Here is a 16,809-nt window from a genome sequence, read left to right as displayed (position 1 = left end):
TAAATATATTTGAAAGTAATGGTAACGTGGCAATAGGATAATTTATTATAATTTTGAACGATTACAAATTAATGTGCTCCATGTCTTTTTATAATTGTCAACTTAGTTTTGTACACTACTTTATTGTCTTTTAAATTTTGTACACGACGCATCACGCTCGACGATATTTATTCTTATCACGTGTACAATCACGTTATTAACGAGCTTACGCAGTCGTTCTTTGTCGTCTTCGCTTAATAGTCGCTCCTGGCGGCGCTACTTACCCAATAAAATGAATAAAATGTACAATTACGACGAAACGTTAGCATTTGTACTCATTATCGTTTAACATGTTCCTCTAAATATACGTCTATCGTTAATCGTAGTATATTAAACGATTATTGTTTTACCTTTTCGGTGCGTTTGTATCGTATCTTATCAAGGTACCCTTCTATTATGAACGATGTTAAGTCGAACGATGATATTCTTATTATTACGTAATAGGAATGATTAACGATGGTAGTAACGGTGCTCTGTTTCGACAATTAAACAACGCGTATACGACTTAATAATTGTAAAGTATGACGAAATATCGAATCTCTTTATATATACGAAGCAGACAAAAGTTTGTAAAATACAGTAACGTGTCTCTATGCCGTTAGACGTAACTACGATCTTTTCTAACGGTAATTTTTCTTATTCTAGCCTACCGATATGATATTATATTGTATTACATCCAATTTATTGCGCTTTACATTCATCGTCAGTCCTATCGAAATAACTAAATATCGATTGATTTTAAAACGTCGTGTAAAAATATGAAGTGATCCTAAAAGTTATGGAGTATAGTGGTTTTCATTTAAGTAAACAGAAAAACGGACAAAAAATAATGTTGTATTAATTAATTACTGCAACAATACGTAACCATATTCATGGTAACTTACTTACTACGTGGTAAATACTTTCGGTTTATTATGTTGTGCACATTTCTTTATTCACTTTACGATCAGCATACACATAAATGACATCGATCTAGTTTTTATATGGATGTATGAAAAAGTTTTCATTTCAAAATGACATATTAAAATGTGAAAGCAGAATATGCACTTGAATGTTTTCGGGAACGCGAGTCAGTTTAAATATCGTCCTCCATCGGCTCTGTGGAGTATCATAATTTTCTTTTTAATAGAAAATGAATAATACAGCGTTTAAATATTATAGACGTTACACGATATTTTGTTTTGACCAGTGAAATACAAAGTGCAGACCACAAAATATTTGCGATACGAATGTTACATTTCAGATGTACGTATGCAATTTTCCAAGAAATAATTTAAAAAAAGAAAAAGGAAGGGGGGAAAGTGACACTATATATCGTAATATCGTAAATTTACTGGTAAACGTGAATGAATGTATTTAATCTTATCATAAATTCACTTGTTTGCTAGAGTATAACGTCAACGTTGGTAGGTTTGAGCAAAACAATACTATTCTACTTTAATCGTTTGTTTACCGTAAAACCATGTATCCAGCTGCCGCGCTAAGTGGCTCGCGAACGTTCACGAGCCTCTCTCGTGGTTGGTGGATGCGCGTAGTATACAGAGCGAATTTTCTTTGAATTACTACTATGTATTATCTTCGGCAAACGTAAAAAAACGGTTTTACGTATTTGTGACACTTTTCTGCGACTAATGGCAGAAAAAGTCAGAAAGAATTACGAATTAGGCAATTTTGATACTCGTAAACCATCTTACCGTCGGTTTTGATAGCTTTTGTACGTTTTACAAATTTTTATTAATAAACTCACGCGTGATATTAACGAAGAACAAAAAATTAACGGATATCGATTCTATCAGCTAAACGCATCGTTCATCTGTGTAAACACTTTATAAGACTCGTAATGAGTAATTTCGAATGATTCACGTCTGTCTGGTCGTCATATCTGAGATTTCGACAAAGGAGTAGCGATGCTCAATTGTATCGGACTGCTCGCGTCCTGTTGTTCTTTGATCATGTTGTCCTCAAAATTATGCAAGGACTCGTTACAGTATTCTTGGCCACAAATTTTGCATGCTTCGAAATGCGGCTTAATAGAGTTCCGTAATTTCTGAAAGACAAAGTAGGCAAATTATGGAGAGTGATGGCGCGTGGAATGAAATTTTAATCGGTGGCTCGCGCCATGGTTCGCGTTATCGTACCTCCGCACAAGTGTTGCCGTTGGCTCTGATGAACTCGTAGATAGCGAAAGCGGGAATGCAAATGAGCGAAAGAGAAGCTATTCCCCAACCGATCGCCTCTGCCCACCACGGGTACTTGTATTCGCCGTTGTGGTAGGTCGGTGGTTCATAATCAATTACGCTGAATACCCACACAGCCTGAAACAGAGATTTATGGGAATTTGGTGTGCGGCCGACGGTGAGTTTTCGTACAATTTTAAATTATCACGCGTTTATAACGTTGACAATTGCTAACGTTCAGACGAAAATATCAGATGCGTTTCCCTGACCGATTTCTTAATTATATATCTATGTATATTATTTTTATATAATTAATGCATTGAAATATAGTTTCAAGATAAAATATTCCACAATTATCTATTCTATATTTATCGACCTACATTTACATGTGATTATTTGTGATGATTACTATCAACATAATCGATCTTGGGGACATACATATCTAAGATTTTAAGATTTATGTTTACGATGACAGCTTGAATCGTTGAAAGAATATTAACGTTTCAAAATGAAACGTGTGATTACTACTTCGTAAAATTAATAAAATGTTGACAAAGAGTTTCTAGCTTCTTGAGTACATTCGTAAAAACAAACTTCAGATGAGATTTATTTCTTTGTCATAAAATATGACTTACAACTTTATCTTTTAAATTATCTTTATATAAAACATCTTGATAATATATTATTTAAAAGGATGACATTTAAAAAGATGACAAAATCATTCCAAGAAAGCACATGAAATTGTTTTCAATGTCTATATATAATTATATATAATATTTTTTGCTAGTCATAAAATTATTTGATGAGGAGATTACGAATAACGACGACAAAGTGGATGCAACGAAGGAAATCGATACGATTGATTAATGCTAATTTCCATCGTTGATTCTTATTTCAATTTAGGTTTATTTTTACGGTTACTTGTTCGGATAAATTTAGTCGTTTACTTATTTTTAACAACATCAAAATTAACTTTACCATGATAAGAAGAGGTGCAGCGATAAGCCAACAAAACCAGAAATATGAGGACGGTGCACGTCCAGTCATTTCTTTTACGTTATTGCACAGTCGTCTTACGCCGTAACACCAGGATATCGCAATTACTTCGAAGAAAGCGAGAAACATTATCGATATCGAGGCAGCATAGTGATCTATCAGTTGAAAAAAGTAAATGCCTCCCTGGAAATAGAAACGATACGAAAAATTTCGTTAGTGTAATTTCGATTATTATTCGCTTAATATTTATATAACGTTTAAAAAACAGTTCTTTTCTCTGTCATGATAGAAAAGTATAGATTTTTATAGTTAAGTTCGACGCGCAAATTTTCAGAACCAACTTATCCTACCATTATCGCGAATTAAATTAACATTATTAATAAAGCATCTTACCTGTGAGATATTAGGCAGACCAAATAAAAAGGATATGACGCATACTAAAAGTACTAATATTTCGTGACACAAAAGATGACGTTTTACCCATTTCGGAAAACCATCTTGTATCGACGTTACAACCACTTCCACTATTGCAAACTGAAATTGTCGTAAAATAAAAATATTATAATATAAAAGGTAAAATTATTCGTGCATTTACCGTCAATCTTTGTAAACTTAGTGTTAATCTTTCACGCTATAGTAATTAAATAAGTGATCCCTACCTGACTATTCAAAGAGAGGCAGACTAGCATAAAGAAAAATAACACGGCCCACACTTGCGATGCTGGCATCTTGGCTAACGCTTGCGGGTAAAGAACGAATACGAGGCCAGGTCCTTGAACGGAAATTATGATTTGTCTATAAAATTGTAGGAGAAGTTAATCTGACATTGATTGACACCACCCAGACGAAAAAAATATAGAATATTTTAGTTATATTTCATTAAGTAATCGATATTTTCACGCGTCGTGTGTTTTCAGACGATAAAATTTTATTTCTATCAATAGCGATACGTGTTAAAGAAATATAGAACGTTACAAGAAACGGTAATTTCATTAGCGTCATCATATTCAAAATAGTATACATATCGCTGACATTAAAACATTTTACTAGAATATGTTATTTGTAACGTAATATTAAGACTGAAATTAATTGCTAAGTACGAGATAGATGTTTTTACGTACCATCTGTTAAAACAGCTTCGACAGACATATTTTGTTCGAGAGCGATGTTGCCGATGGTTGCGAATGAAAATATTCCAACGAGTAGGCTACTGAACGCGTTTATGAGAGAAACAGCCACGCTATCCACTAGGATGGTGTTATGGAACTTGTTGTAACTGGCAAAACATATCATTGAACCAAACGCTATGCCTACAGAATTGAAAATTTGAGCGGTTGCGTAGATCCAAACCTATATACAACACAATAATTTCATGAGAAAGATACCATAATTTTACATTTACGTATGTGGAGTACACAAAACTAAGATTGTGATATAAAAAATGTTATATTATCCAACTTGGTTAATATCGATAAAAGTATAGCTAATGCTTTTTGTCAGAATGATTTTTCTAATTGAACGATCGACAGAACAACGAATACGAGTTAGAGTATTAACGGTGATAAAGATAATTAAAACACGTAAATAAAACGAGCTATATTCCTTGTTAGCTTTAAGACTGTCACGTTAAAATAATTCGGATCTTGCGTGCATCGTCAAGGCGATGTTATGAAGTATATTTTAAAGAGCGAAGAAAGAGAGTTCTTGGGTTACCTTTGCGTCGCCAAGCAGCTCCCAACGAGGGTGAAAGAAAAATTGCAGGCCCTTGTCAGCACCTTCGAGGGTAAGGGACCGCATGAGAAAGACGACGATTAAAAGAAGTGGCAGAGTCGCGGTCAGATATCTCACTTGTGCCGACGATTTTATAGACTTCCAAACGGAGAAATATACCATAATCCAGGCAGTAATCAGGCAAGCAACAAGCTCCCATCTTAAGGCCCCGGAATTTTCGATTCCATTACTAATTTGAAGAACTTTGTTGCTAAATTGCCAAAGACAGGGCAAAAAAAAAAAAAAAAGAAACTAATGAATATTCACAATTTACAATCAATTCTAAATGATTATAATTAAATATTCTGAACAGTTGCTTAATATTGACGAAACTATTCTGACCTGTAGGAATTTACTTAAAAGTCAGAAATACGTGACCGATAACTAATTTCGTAACTAAAAAAATTACTCAAAAAATTCTTCGGCCGGCGTTCTAGAAGCGTTTGGTCTTGTTCTATTATCGATGGCACTGTAACTAGGTAACCAACATGCCAGAGTGTTCCATGAGTTGCCGCACTCAGACCACGGTTGCTTTGCTTTGAACGCCGCAAAGAAATAATATATGGCGTAGGCTATTATCACGTTATTGTAGGTTGACATCAAAAATGATATTACTACCGAAGACAAGCCAGCCCCTGTTTTAAAAACACAAAATCGATTTGTTTTTGTTCGCTTTCTAATAGTATGGAAGGATTAGCGAATAATGATCGTGCTACTGTCAACAAATTTCGGTATAAATATTATCTTGCAAATGTGTACTGACTCCAAAGAAACGACACAAGAAGTATTCAAAATGATTTCTGTCACTAAAATATTTATATCTTATTTAATCATTTTTCAGCTTTGAAAGAAAGCGATTGTTTTATTAAAGAGTTACTATATCTTTGTCATAAATAAGACTAATGTTATAGAATTCTATGATAGAAATAAACTGTTGATACGATACCTTTAAATAAGGGACAAATTTGACCGAGAGCACCGATCGGTCCTCGTCGTGTGAATTGTCCAATACTAAGTTCCATGTACAATAATGGTACCCCGCATACTATAAGTATTAGGAAGTAAGGTATCAAGAAAACCCCTGAAAAATTTTATAAAAGATATCGTTTAACTTTAGTCGATCGAGACGTTTAAAAATAATTTCAATGTAGCGATTCCATTCCATGTAGTGCCATTTATGGTACGCATTATTTTCCTAAACGTATAACGATATCGAAAAATGTTTCAGATACGTGTTTCTTCTATGTGTCCATTCACAAAGGAACTAATACCAGTTCAGATTATACGTCGATCGAAGCTTTTTAATTTATATCTGAAACTGTTTCTCGTATCGTTAATAGTTGCGAAACTGGTCGATTTAAATGGGGTACTCTATATAAGTTATATTTACTGTTACAAAATAGAAAAAACAGCAGGCTCTCTATAACTCCGTTAATTAAAAATTGTTGAAAAGCCTGAAAAAATCCTATATATTTCAGCCAAACTTTACAAACGAGATAAAAAATCTATGAGATCAAAGTTTGACGAATTTATCTAACAATTTTGTAACATTCTCTGCCCGTATTTTAAGCCGGCGTTCATGACAATGACAATGATTTTGAACTTTAAATTTATTTCGAGTTAAAAAGAGGCATATATCGAAAGGATTTTATCCAAGTATATATTGTTATTAATTATATCAATGTTATTATTTAAGCATATATTATCGTACATTCTATAAAATGTAATTACGTATAATGTTTATAATTCGTCATTATAGTGTACGACCTGGCATTCCCGTGGATTAATCCTACCTTTTCTAATCCTTTTATATGTTCGTGAAATAAAAACGTTGTTACTAAATCTGCGTGTAATGTGGATATATTAAAGGTTGCATTAAACACGACTCATACGTAATAGTACTCCTCGTTAATCGTCATTCTGTGGGCAGTAACAAGGTCACTGGATGTAACTCTTTATTCGTAATAAACGACGATCACAGTCCGGTGGATTACGACTTAATTTGGGAACAAGCATTTAGTTCGGCCAAATTGCTGAAACGCGTTATTGCTTTTTACGACAGGTTGTATACGCACGAATCTCGTTTTCAAAATACTGTCATATTTCATATCGATTAACTTCGTGAGCGGTGGCTCATGCCGCGAGGTCCTACAATTTCTCCAAATTTATTCGCTTCTTTCTCTCAACGAATGCCGTAATAGATCCGGAAGCACTTTTCCGTGTTAGTGCAGTGTTTCAGACAACGAACGTTACTCGTCCAATTGATTAGAAACAATTAGACAAAGTTAGAAACAGCTGAAAGATAGATGATTTAACTAGATGGGTTAAGGATATTAGAATATGCATATTTGTGTTTTCTCGGAGGAAGGCAAAAGTTCGCGACAGTTGATCGCTCCTTTGTCTCAGCTCCTTTTTCCGAATTCAAATTTTTCTCGTTAATTTTTTCTAGAAAATATTTTATAACAAATTTTAAGAAATACCTGTTGCAATATTTCGAATTCATTCTCTACATACTACAGCGATTATCGTTTCCGGTTGTAGCACTGAAATAATTCGTGTCGTATCATTGCATCTCACGCACATGTAAATTAATTCTACGAATGTTGTATCGTGCTAGTCGAACGAATCAGGCAGCAGTCTGATTTGACTTCGTGATTCACGCTGCAATTTAATTAATAAGATAATCGTTCTATTGATTTATCTTCAATTGTGATTTTTAAAAAAAATTCTTCATTTTTTCATATCTATCTTTGGCGTCCACTAGCTGAATATTCGTATTTCGTTAATTTATGAGCGTAGGGATAGCCTCGCAAGTTTTGGTATTTCATTCTTTGATCAGAAGCGGATATTTGAACGTGAGAATTCAGCAGACACTGTAAATATATGTACCTGTCTAAGTAGAAGCGATAACGTTAATTTTCGTCGAGTTTTTCACTCCTTCCTTTTAGCGCGGATTTTTCCATGAAAACGTAAATGAACACCGGTCGCATAAATGCGCCACGAGCCACATGCAAATCAGTGTACTTTATCTCGTGTTCTATGAATCTCCGTTTCAGTCAACGCTTTTTCAAGATTCTTTATATCTTTTTGGGAAAATAAAATATTTATATGATGCACAAAGTATGATCTCTTTCATAAATAAAAAATGCCACGCTTCTCTATCTTTATTAAGAACTGTTATTTCAAATCTCGTGCATAAATAAATTTTGCATATGTATAAATTACATATCTATTTATTATTTTTCAATTGCGTTATTACATTTTATTAGTACCTCGTTATACTATTTATTTATATTTATATCATTTGCGGATTTGACATTAAAAACAGAGATTCTATCTCTTTTTGCTATAAGTAACCAAACTTTTAATTATAGATGGATAGTATTTGAAGATATCGATAAACGATCATTCCGTTATAAACGAAAATAAGCAGCAATAATCTCTCGAAAATCATTATGTCTAAATGTTAATTCGGTGTTCCAACTTCCATCTTCGATTTAGAGATGCTCGTGACAATTAACCGAATCTTCTGGTCAGCGGGATCGATCGCCGTTTGTTATTAAAGGAGGCATGCTAGTTGACCAGGTTGAAATCAAACCGTACCACACGCTCTGGTTTTCCGGTCGTCCAATTTAACGAGCGGTTGGTCGAAATGATACTTGACCGATTATTTCCATCGGTGTCATTGAAATCATTTACGATGCTCGCTGGTTTAGCTACGTTCCGGCAAGGTCATGTATCAAGTTCCGCGGGCGAATTGCTCCATGTCCGGACTTGGTCGAGATGGTCTCGGACTTTGAAAATTACCGGTAACGAGATACGCACTCGTGTTACGGCTTGCCGAACAGAGAGAATGCATGTCCTTGCTCTGAATATGTTTGGTATAATGTCGCGCAAAGGGGGATGTTGCAGAAAAATGGCCTCGAAACGCCCTTGACAACTGACATTCAGACCATCCGCGAGAATATTTTTATGGAAAACTATCGCCTCCTTTGTCTTCTGCTTTACAATTAGAAAGCTAATACTTTGGTATTTATTTTCTTACTGTTTTAGGTACACGTTTAGAGAAAAATGATTCCTTGCCGCGATAAATATTAAATATTTCCATACAAGTTTTAATTTGAACGTGTGACACCTTTATTGTCATGGCATAAGATATACGATATATCGCGCGCTAATGCGCGCCTCTGTACGGAAAGTCAGTTATATATTACAGGAGAATAACATTGAGTATATCGAAGTTTATATTGAAATAAAACAGTTATAGTCTCGATTTTTTTTTTTACTAAAGTGAACTACGAAATGAGTAGAAAGTTACAAGCATACGTGAAATTTTAAACGTCATTTCTCAGACAGCGATATAAGACCGAAAACTCATACATATTATGTAACGTATTGGTTTAGAAAATTTTCTTTCGATAATTATTCGTTCGTTCTTTATTTAAGTGTCACCAGTGTCACGTCTAGCACCAGCAATAACAATACTAAACACGTATTCTTATCACTGGCACACTAATTACAGCGAGCGTATGTATGTCACAATGACGACGATTTAGCACGTACAAATTTGTTTTAAACTATCTGCTTGAAGTGTTGTCGCGAAAATAAATACGCGATAAAAGCATATTTCTTACACGTATCGTGCATATTGCGAGAGAGGCGATCAAACTTATTTGAAGTAATTGCGATTATACTTGCCTGATTTTACTATTCATTCTAGATCCTATTTGTTTATCTCGACTTTTACTTAATTTTTTATCGCTATTTAGAAACGGTAGAAGATAAATCTATTACAGACTCTACGTTACTAGATTTCGACTCGAGATAAAAGTGAAATTTTCTCGAAGAGAGAGAAAGCTTGTTATCCTTCCGAGTGAAATTATGTAAACGTATGCAGATACTCACCACCGCCACTTTTGTAACATAGGTAAGGAAACCTCCAAACATTTCCGAGACCAACGGAGTAACCGATACAAGCAAGGACAAATTGAACTTTGTTGGCCCAGTGTGGGCGTCTCGATTGCCTGTAGTCCCCGGGGTCTTCAGCGTCATCTTCAGCATCATCGAAGCTGGTACACACGGACAGATCATCCTCGAACGATCTGAAATCGGATCGACATCCACATGTAGATTATTATGTAGAAATATAAACTTTGATGTGTGAATTACATTATTCAGAGGTACAAATCACATAAAATTTTACAGTACAATTAATCGAAAATGCAGGAAATCGACGCCTGCCTTTTTTTAAAAGAACAAGATATTTTCAAATATTTTATATAATTTTAACTAGAGAAGCTGATTATTTCTTATTATTTAAGAACTATCGTAGATTTTAGAAAGTAGAACATAGACTTATATATTTTTTAGAAACTGATTTTAGAAATATAATTAAATATTTTTCATCGATTATTAACAACGCAAGTTTACATTAATATAATCCCCCTTGTTTAACTGCTTTATTAAAAAAAATAGAAGTAATAAAGATTGTCTGAGAACAAATACAGTATCTCCATACTGTATATACGTATAGTTTTATCATTGAAACAAGTCATATTCTAATTTTAACATGCTATTGCATTACACGTACATCGTTAGAAATGTCAAAACAGTTCGAACGCACTTGACATAAATTAGATATTGGAGGGACAATCAGTTTACACAGAGCATATAACGAACGACGTTATACGAGTTTATCAATCTCTCGATATACGTTCTATTTGTCGATCTGAAGACCACGTGCCTTCTGTCAAACATGTCAGGCATAATACTAATTGACATCATATTTTACGAACATTTATGGTTAAAAAAGCGATGGAAAGTATATCGTGTTCCATTTAAGCTACATTCAGAAATTCTTCTCTTCTCCATACGTGCTTCTATGTACTTACGAAACATATGACAAACCGGTTATCTTTATCCGTCGTTTCTTCTAGAACCAAGGATCCTAAACCAACGGAGGTTTACGTGTTTGATTTATCATAAACGTTAGGAGGACGTGAAAATTTATCGCGCATTTATTTTGATGAACGCCAACGAAAAAAAGAAAAAAAAAGAAAGAAAGAACGAAAATCGAGCCACGAGGGGTCCTTATTATGATTAACGATCGTGCGAAACAGGGGTACCTACAACCGTAGCGACGAACAACCTTGATACCCGTGTATTATATAAGCGGCAAGAATGAAGAAGAATTTTTACGAGTATATCGTGTTTATGGTATCCGACGTAGTAGATGCAAAAGTGATGTCGTACTATGACGGTGAGAGTTATGGCAATTGACAGAGCACGATAATACATACGACACACCTGTGTAAATTCCCCGGGCATTTCGTAATGTAAAAACAATGCGTAATGGCTATGCGACCTGCAGGGCAATAATAATAAGTTATTACATATATATATATACGTGTCATAACTAAATTACAAACGAAGACACAACATCCATTGCAGCATAATTCCGACGTTGTTTTGTTTGCAAGCGCGTTAACAGCTATAGGAACGGTTGTCGTAAAAATAGAATTCTAAATCTTTGCCTTTTTCGTGTGAAATTTAACCTGCAGGTTCGCCAGACGTGACAACGAATTGAATTAACGATTTGCGCGTAGATGGAAAATCTACGAATGTCGACGAAAAAGAACCGTACAATTACAAAAACTGAATTCGCTTGTGTAGCACTTTTGAAAAATCTAGTCCATGATAAACGAATTTATTCTAGGAAGAATAATAATATTTAAATACGGAATGCACGCTATTGATCACAGAATAATTAACAATTGTGTAACGATTACAATTAATTTTTATGATATTACGAATCCAATAAATTTTATTAACCGTGCGTCCTATCCATACAGTAAATTTTAGCGGATAACAAATCAAACAAAAAAAATAATATTTGGTTAGCATATCACGGTGATTAAGTACGTTTATATAAGGATTGTACATGACATAACTGAAATCGGAATCAATCGATTTATGATATGTAAACTCGTTTATCACGCGTCTAATTAAACACTTTCTTATTAGTGTAATGCTTTGAAGTTATTTGGATATAAAGGCAAATATTTTATCCCTGCAGCCGTTTTCTTCTCGAATATTTCAAATGTTTTAATACCGAACTTAGCGAATCCTGATTTTTAACTCGAGAAAAAAGTTTAAACGGTATCCTACATGATTCTTCGTCTCTCGTATTTGACCTCCTAATGGATGATTTGAAAACTGAATTTAAAAATTTGTATGAATTTTATCTAGATAATTCTTATAACGAATCGTAAAGACGAGGACAAGTTTAATAGAATAAACTTAATAAAAAATCTATATTAAACAGTGTTTTAAATGTTACCGATTGTTCAATGTTCAAAAACTGTCAATGAAACGTATTAAGGAATAACTAAATAATTCGACGAAAATACAAACTGCGCTCTAACATTCGACCAAGAGATTGACTTTCGATGAGAATTAAAGCAAAATACCTATCAAATTTCATCAAATTCGCTATACGTTAGCTACAAGTTAGATTCATTTTTCTCTAATTGCAAATACTTGCTTCTTAACGATAAATAGACCCGTTTAAACTTTGCTAACTGCAGGTGAAGTCAACACGGGCAATTAGGCGAGTCGTTTCGCGTTGAATTCATTACCGTGGCCTATAGAAATTTCGAATGTGGAACAGCAATTACGACTCTTTAAACGGACCACTCGGATTTCAATGGAGGAAGCGAGGCAGCTACAACAATATACCGCATGAACACCTACTTATAGCAAAAGTATGGACTTACATTGTACACCTATTATCCACTTACTTCTCTGGGACAATACGCTGGAATTGCAGTGCCTGGATGACGAGACCATGCTTTACAAGCAGTTCGGATGTACGCGGCATCTCTTGCCACCGAAATCTTGACTTAGACAAGCATAACAGCTTGGTTTATATCGCCAGCGCGTTTTAAATAAATTTCCGAGATAAGAACTTATATTCGCACTGCCTCTAACTTACGTGTTCCTAGATCCGAAGTGCAGTTCGCTCTTAACTCGAAATGCAATTTGCTGGATACTACTCGCCAATATTTGTCTAACGAAGAGAAGTTTAAGTACGCGAAGATAACTGAAACGAAGGTTATTGGTTATCGAGAACTATATATCGCGAGATGCGTGTTACGAGCCAACTGAACCAAATGCATCGCAGGTCTTACTTTTATGGAGCTAAGCTACCGCAGGAAAAGAAAACAGCGTCTTCTGTTGTTTGTCCTTATCGTTAGGCGGCAAATGTGAATCATTCGAGAACCATGAAAATTGAACATTATTTTTTACTTCTTGGAAGTATTCCGACTTCTTTTGACTTGCGATTCGATCCTTTTTTCTTTTTTTTTTTTTCTTTTCAGTATATCGATGAATCATCGAAATGTAACATTTAGTGGATATCTTCTGTTTCCTACATCGTACAATCCACGTATAAACTAAACTACGTGAGAAACGTATAATCTACATATAACTGGAATAAGCTGTAGCACAACGAGATTTTTATCAGCGTAATATAGACGATACCTTTTACCGCTAGATATATTGTCGTCGAATACTTTGTTAAAAACGTTCGTTGGAAAAAGCACGGTTTAAACAAGTTTTAATTAAAGTAAACTTACTTCATCGTTAAAACTATCTCTCTTGCCGATTTCGTCCGAGTTACTCCGTTACGTAGAGAAACAAACAATCACAATCAATCATCTGCATCTAACATCGCCGATTACCAATTATCACTGAACAACATCGTAATTATAAAGTAGCTAGCGGCAAGATAACGGTTATCTTATCAAACTCCATCAGCCTAGCCTAATCTTGCCGAACCGAATCCTCTTCCGACCAACGAGCGGTAATCCTCGCTATAGAGCAAAGCGTAAGCTCCGGCAAGCGTAAAGGCATCGAATGAAAACCGCATGCAGGAAGTTGGAGAAGGAGGAACTGCGGAACATGATTCATAGTTCGCTCCTTCCGACGCTTCTCGCCGAGACGCGCACGTTAGATAATGTGGCTCACTTACGGCGGCGGATGTACCATGTTAAGCAGCTCCGACGGCGAAGTGAGAACTCTACGTATCGTGAGCTTCCGGCCGTTGGAAGAACCCATGCCGATCGATGCTAGAGAGCGTATAGAGACGGAATCGGGAAGCGTTCGCACGTGGGTTTGCCCGTTTCCATCAGAGAACACGATCGATGCCCAGCTGGCCGCCGGTGGATGATACTGGTGCTGATGTTCATCCATCGTCGGATTAGATTTCACCGATCTTACGCTGGAGCAGCGATGTCGTGTACCATGCGAGTCGATCTCTCGAACGGGTCTAAGTATACCCTGTGGAGTATCGCGATGCAGCCTATTCTCCGTTTGACCGACCTGGTCCCCTGACTTTGATTGTTGAAGTCGAGAGTACGTTTTTTCGTGGATGCTGTTGCTACTGTCGTTTCGAGGGATGGTTTTCTTTACAGTGCCGTTACAGTGCAGGTTACTCGAGCTCGTAGGGGTAATGGTGATCTTTCGAGCGGTCGACTCGGTAGCACTTAGTAAACGACCCCTTTCCTCGGACGGTGAATCCGAATCGACGTCGTGATGCTGATGATGCTGATAGTGCTGGTGTTCTATCCTTATCACATCAGGATCCATATCGTCCGAGGTATCCTCCTCCTCCGGCATAGTGCTCATCTTGCGCACGCAGCTGCTCTGCTTGCCGATCACGCTCTGCAGACGAACACTGTTGCCGTGCGCATTCGTCTTGCCCGCGATCGTGTTGTTGCTGTCGTTGCCGTTGACGCCGCTGTTGCTGTCCGTGGCATTCATGATGGCATGGCGATCTAATGGAAGAAAGAGAGAAGAGGAGAATCACATACAGACAGCAGACAGAGAGAGAGAGAGAGAGAGAGACAGAGAAAAACATACACACACACACACAGAAGTAGCGATCGAGTCAGCTCAGGTGAGAGAGGGAGAAAGAAGCGATGTGTGTGTAGAGAAGAGTCTACACAGAATACTTGCACGAACTTCCGGTAATTTCATTGATGTAAGGAAACGCGAAAACATTCACGGACAATTCGTTGAAAGATTCGATCAGATTTGATTCTTACCTTACACGATTGCAATGAAAAATTGTTCGAGACTTTTGCGGATTCTTCATGTTTGTATCACAATCGCTTGAAATTTCGAATTACCAATTTTTACGATGATTTATTATTACCAATAAAGATTTTAATTACCATACGTGTAATTATTTTTATCTCACGCGATGAACCCATTTACCAACATACATTTGTACTTATAACGCAACCGTACACAAAGATAAAGCGTATGAAACACCTTTAATCGCGTCGTATTAAGATTTACCGTGACGATATCAAAGACCGTACGACGTGACGGCCTCCAGTTGCGACTCAGAATCTGTCGTCTTTTCTCGAAATTTATAAGCACCGAGTTGAATGAAAACATCAGCTCCGAATCGATGCAACGATTCATTCAAAACTAATTCGAACAGAACGTTCTTCTTGTAGCATGCAGTAAACACAGCAAGCACGTTGCAAACGAGAAACAAAAATTAAAACGTATACTGTTGATACTTTTAGCGTAAAATGTCACACAAAAATACGTATTATGAGACAAAGATACGCGTACATCAACGAAGCTACAAAGATCACGTGTTATCGAGTCAGTACCTGTCAGATCGAAGAGGGCCCCGACCGGATCGATCGCATTCCAACGAAGTCACCGAGATCCATCGATGTACAGAGAGTTGATAACAGGGATACGCAATTGTCCACGTAGAACTGTGACGCTTTGTGATTGACGAAAGTTACAGTGGTCGTTTGGGAACGTGAAATACGTCCCGGTGGAATAGTCGCGAAAATCGGAACGACCGTTGTCGCGGCTGCACGCGATTACTATACGTCGACGTCGCGTCACAACGGCGTTGTGTATGCCGATCTTGCGTCAGCAACCGTGACAAACACATGCATGGCTATCGCGTTTTCAATTGACAGTGCCTTCTTGTGGACATTACGAGTACTAGTGATACGAAAGTTGGGACTCGGACCTGACGCACCTCTGTCGGAATCGTTCGTGAGTTTTCGTCAGGCTAACACTCCCACTACATAGCGATCTAACTTCGCTACAATTTTCTAGTAGCTGAATCGATCGACGCTCTACGCGATTCTTGCCGTTAGTTGATGCGATCGATGGATCTTCCAAAGTGCAACGGATGGGAAGAAAGTCGGTTTGCAAAGGCGAACGATGGAAGATAAAGCGGTATTTTACGAATACTATTCGATAACTTAATTAGAAAAGGATTCTCTCGTGGTAATCACGACGAGGATGAGAACGACTCGAGTGAATGTAAATAGGAGAGATAGATAACGAAAAAAGGTCTTTCAAAATCTTTGTCTCGGTGAAAGTTAAGATCGAACAGCAATCTGATAATTCAATGCTTTAGAAAATGCGTTCGTGCGTGAATATTTTTTCAAACCTAACCGAATTTATAAAATTCGACTGCAAATTTGGTTTCAATCAGTCGTCTGGAAAAGATAATTTTTATGCGATAGGGATTACCTAATTAAGTATATTTATTTTAATTTGTATCGTTTTTCTATAATGATTTGATAATAAATTAGGAAACTCATTATATATTAATTTAAAAAAAATTAATTTACGTAATTTTATTAACGATACAGAAAATATTACATGTTATTCTTAAGGAATATTACTGTTATTTATTTCATGATACGTAATGTAATTTTTTAACAAGGAAACGTTGATGCTCAAATATTTAACAAACAAAGGTAATAAATAATTCTATTAG

At 36.1% G+C, this 16,809-nt stretch overlaps 1 protein-coding gene across 3 annotated transcripts; it reads right to left on the bottom strand.

Annotated features, from left to right (window-relative positions):
* Window positions 1-22: 22 nt before the first annotated feature.
* Window positions 23-15,978, bottom strand: Ine (solute carrier family 6 member inebriated). 3 transcript variants are annotated; one of them, XM_072007096.1, is made up of 12 exons: window positions 15,671-15,978; window positions 14,014-14,818; window positions 9,888-10,084; window positions 5,929-6,063; window positions 5,392-5,617; window positions 4,926-5,193; window positions 4,334-4,562; window positions 3,872-3,984; window positions 3,606-3,746; window positions 3,195-3,395; window positions 2,178-2,354; window positions 23-2,086 (listed from the first exon to the last, which is right to left on the bottom strand). In XM_072007096.1, the coding sequence occupies exons 2-12, from the start codon at window positions 14,802-14,804 to the stop codon at window positions 1,916-1,918; spliced, it is 2,649 nt and encodes an 882-aa protein (XP_071863197.1). In that variant the 5' UTR covers window positions 14,805-14,818; window positions 15,671-15,978; the 3' UTR covers window positions 23-1,915. The 3 variants fall into 3 exon arrangements, with proteins under 3 accessions (XP_071863197.1, XP_071863200.1, XP_071863198.1); XM_072007099.1 differs by lacking the exons at window positions 14,014-14,818; window positions 15,671-15,978 and adding an exon at window positions 13,619-13,930; XM_072007097.1 differs by lacking the exons at window positions 14,014-14,818; window positions 15,671-15,978 and adding an exon at window positions 12,782-13,134.
* Window positions 15,979-16,809: the final 831 nt, after the last annotated feature.

This window comes from Bombus fervidus, chromosome 7 (genome assembly GCF_041682495.2).
Source record: "Bombus fervidus isolate BK054 chromosome 7, iyBomFerv1, whole genome shotgun sequence".
Classification (NCBI taxonomy): Eukaryota; Metazoa; Arthropoda; class Insecta; order Hymenoptera; family Apidae; genus Bombus; species Bombus fervidus.
Note: the sequence above shows the minus strand (reverse complement) of the source record. Positions and strands in the feature narration are given on the sequence as shown.

Bases quoted from the DNA above. Each gene is read 5' to 3' on its own strand.
- Ine (XM_072007096.1), bottom strand. From the start codon at position 14,804: ATGAATGCCACGGACAGCAACAGCGGCGTCAACGGCAACGACAGCAAC. The intron at 6,064-9,887 runs GTGAGTATCTGC...AAAATTTTTCAG, and splicing joins ATGTTACAAAAGTGGCGGTG to GGGTTTTCTTGATACCTTAC. The intron at 3,985-4,333 runs GTACGTAAAAAC...TTTCCGTTCAAG, and splicing joins CGAAGCTGTTTTAACAGATG to GACCTGGCCTCGTATTCGTT.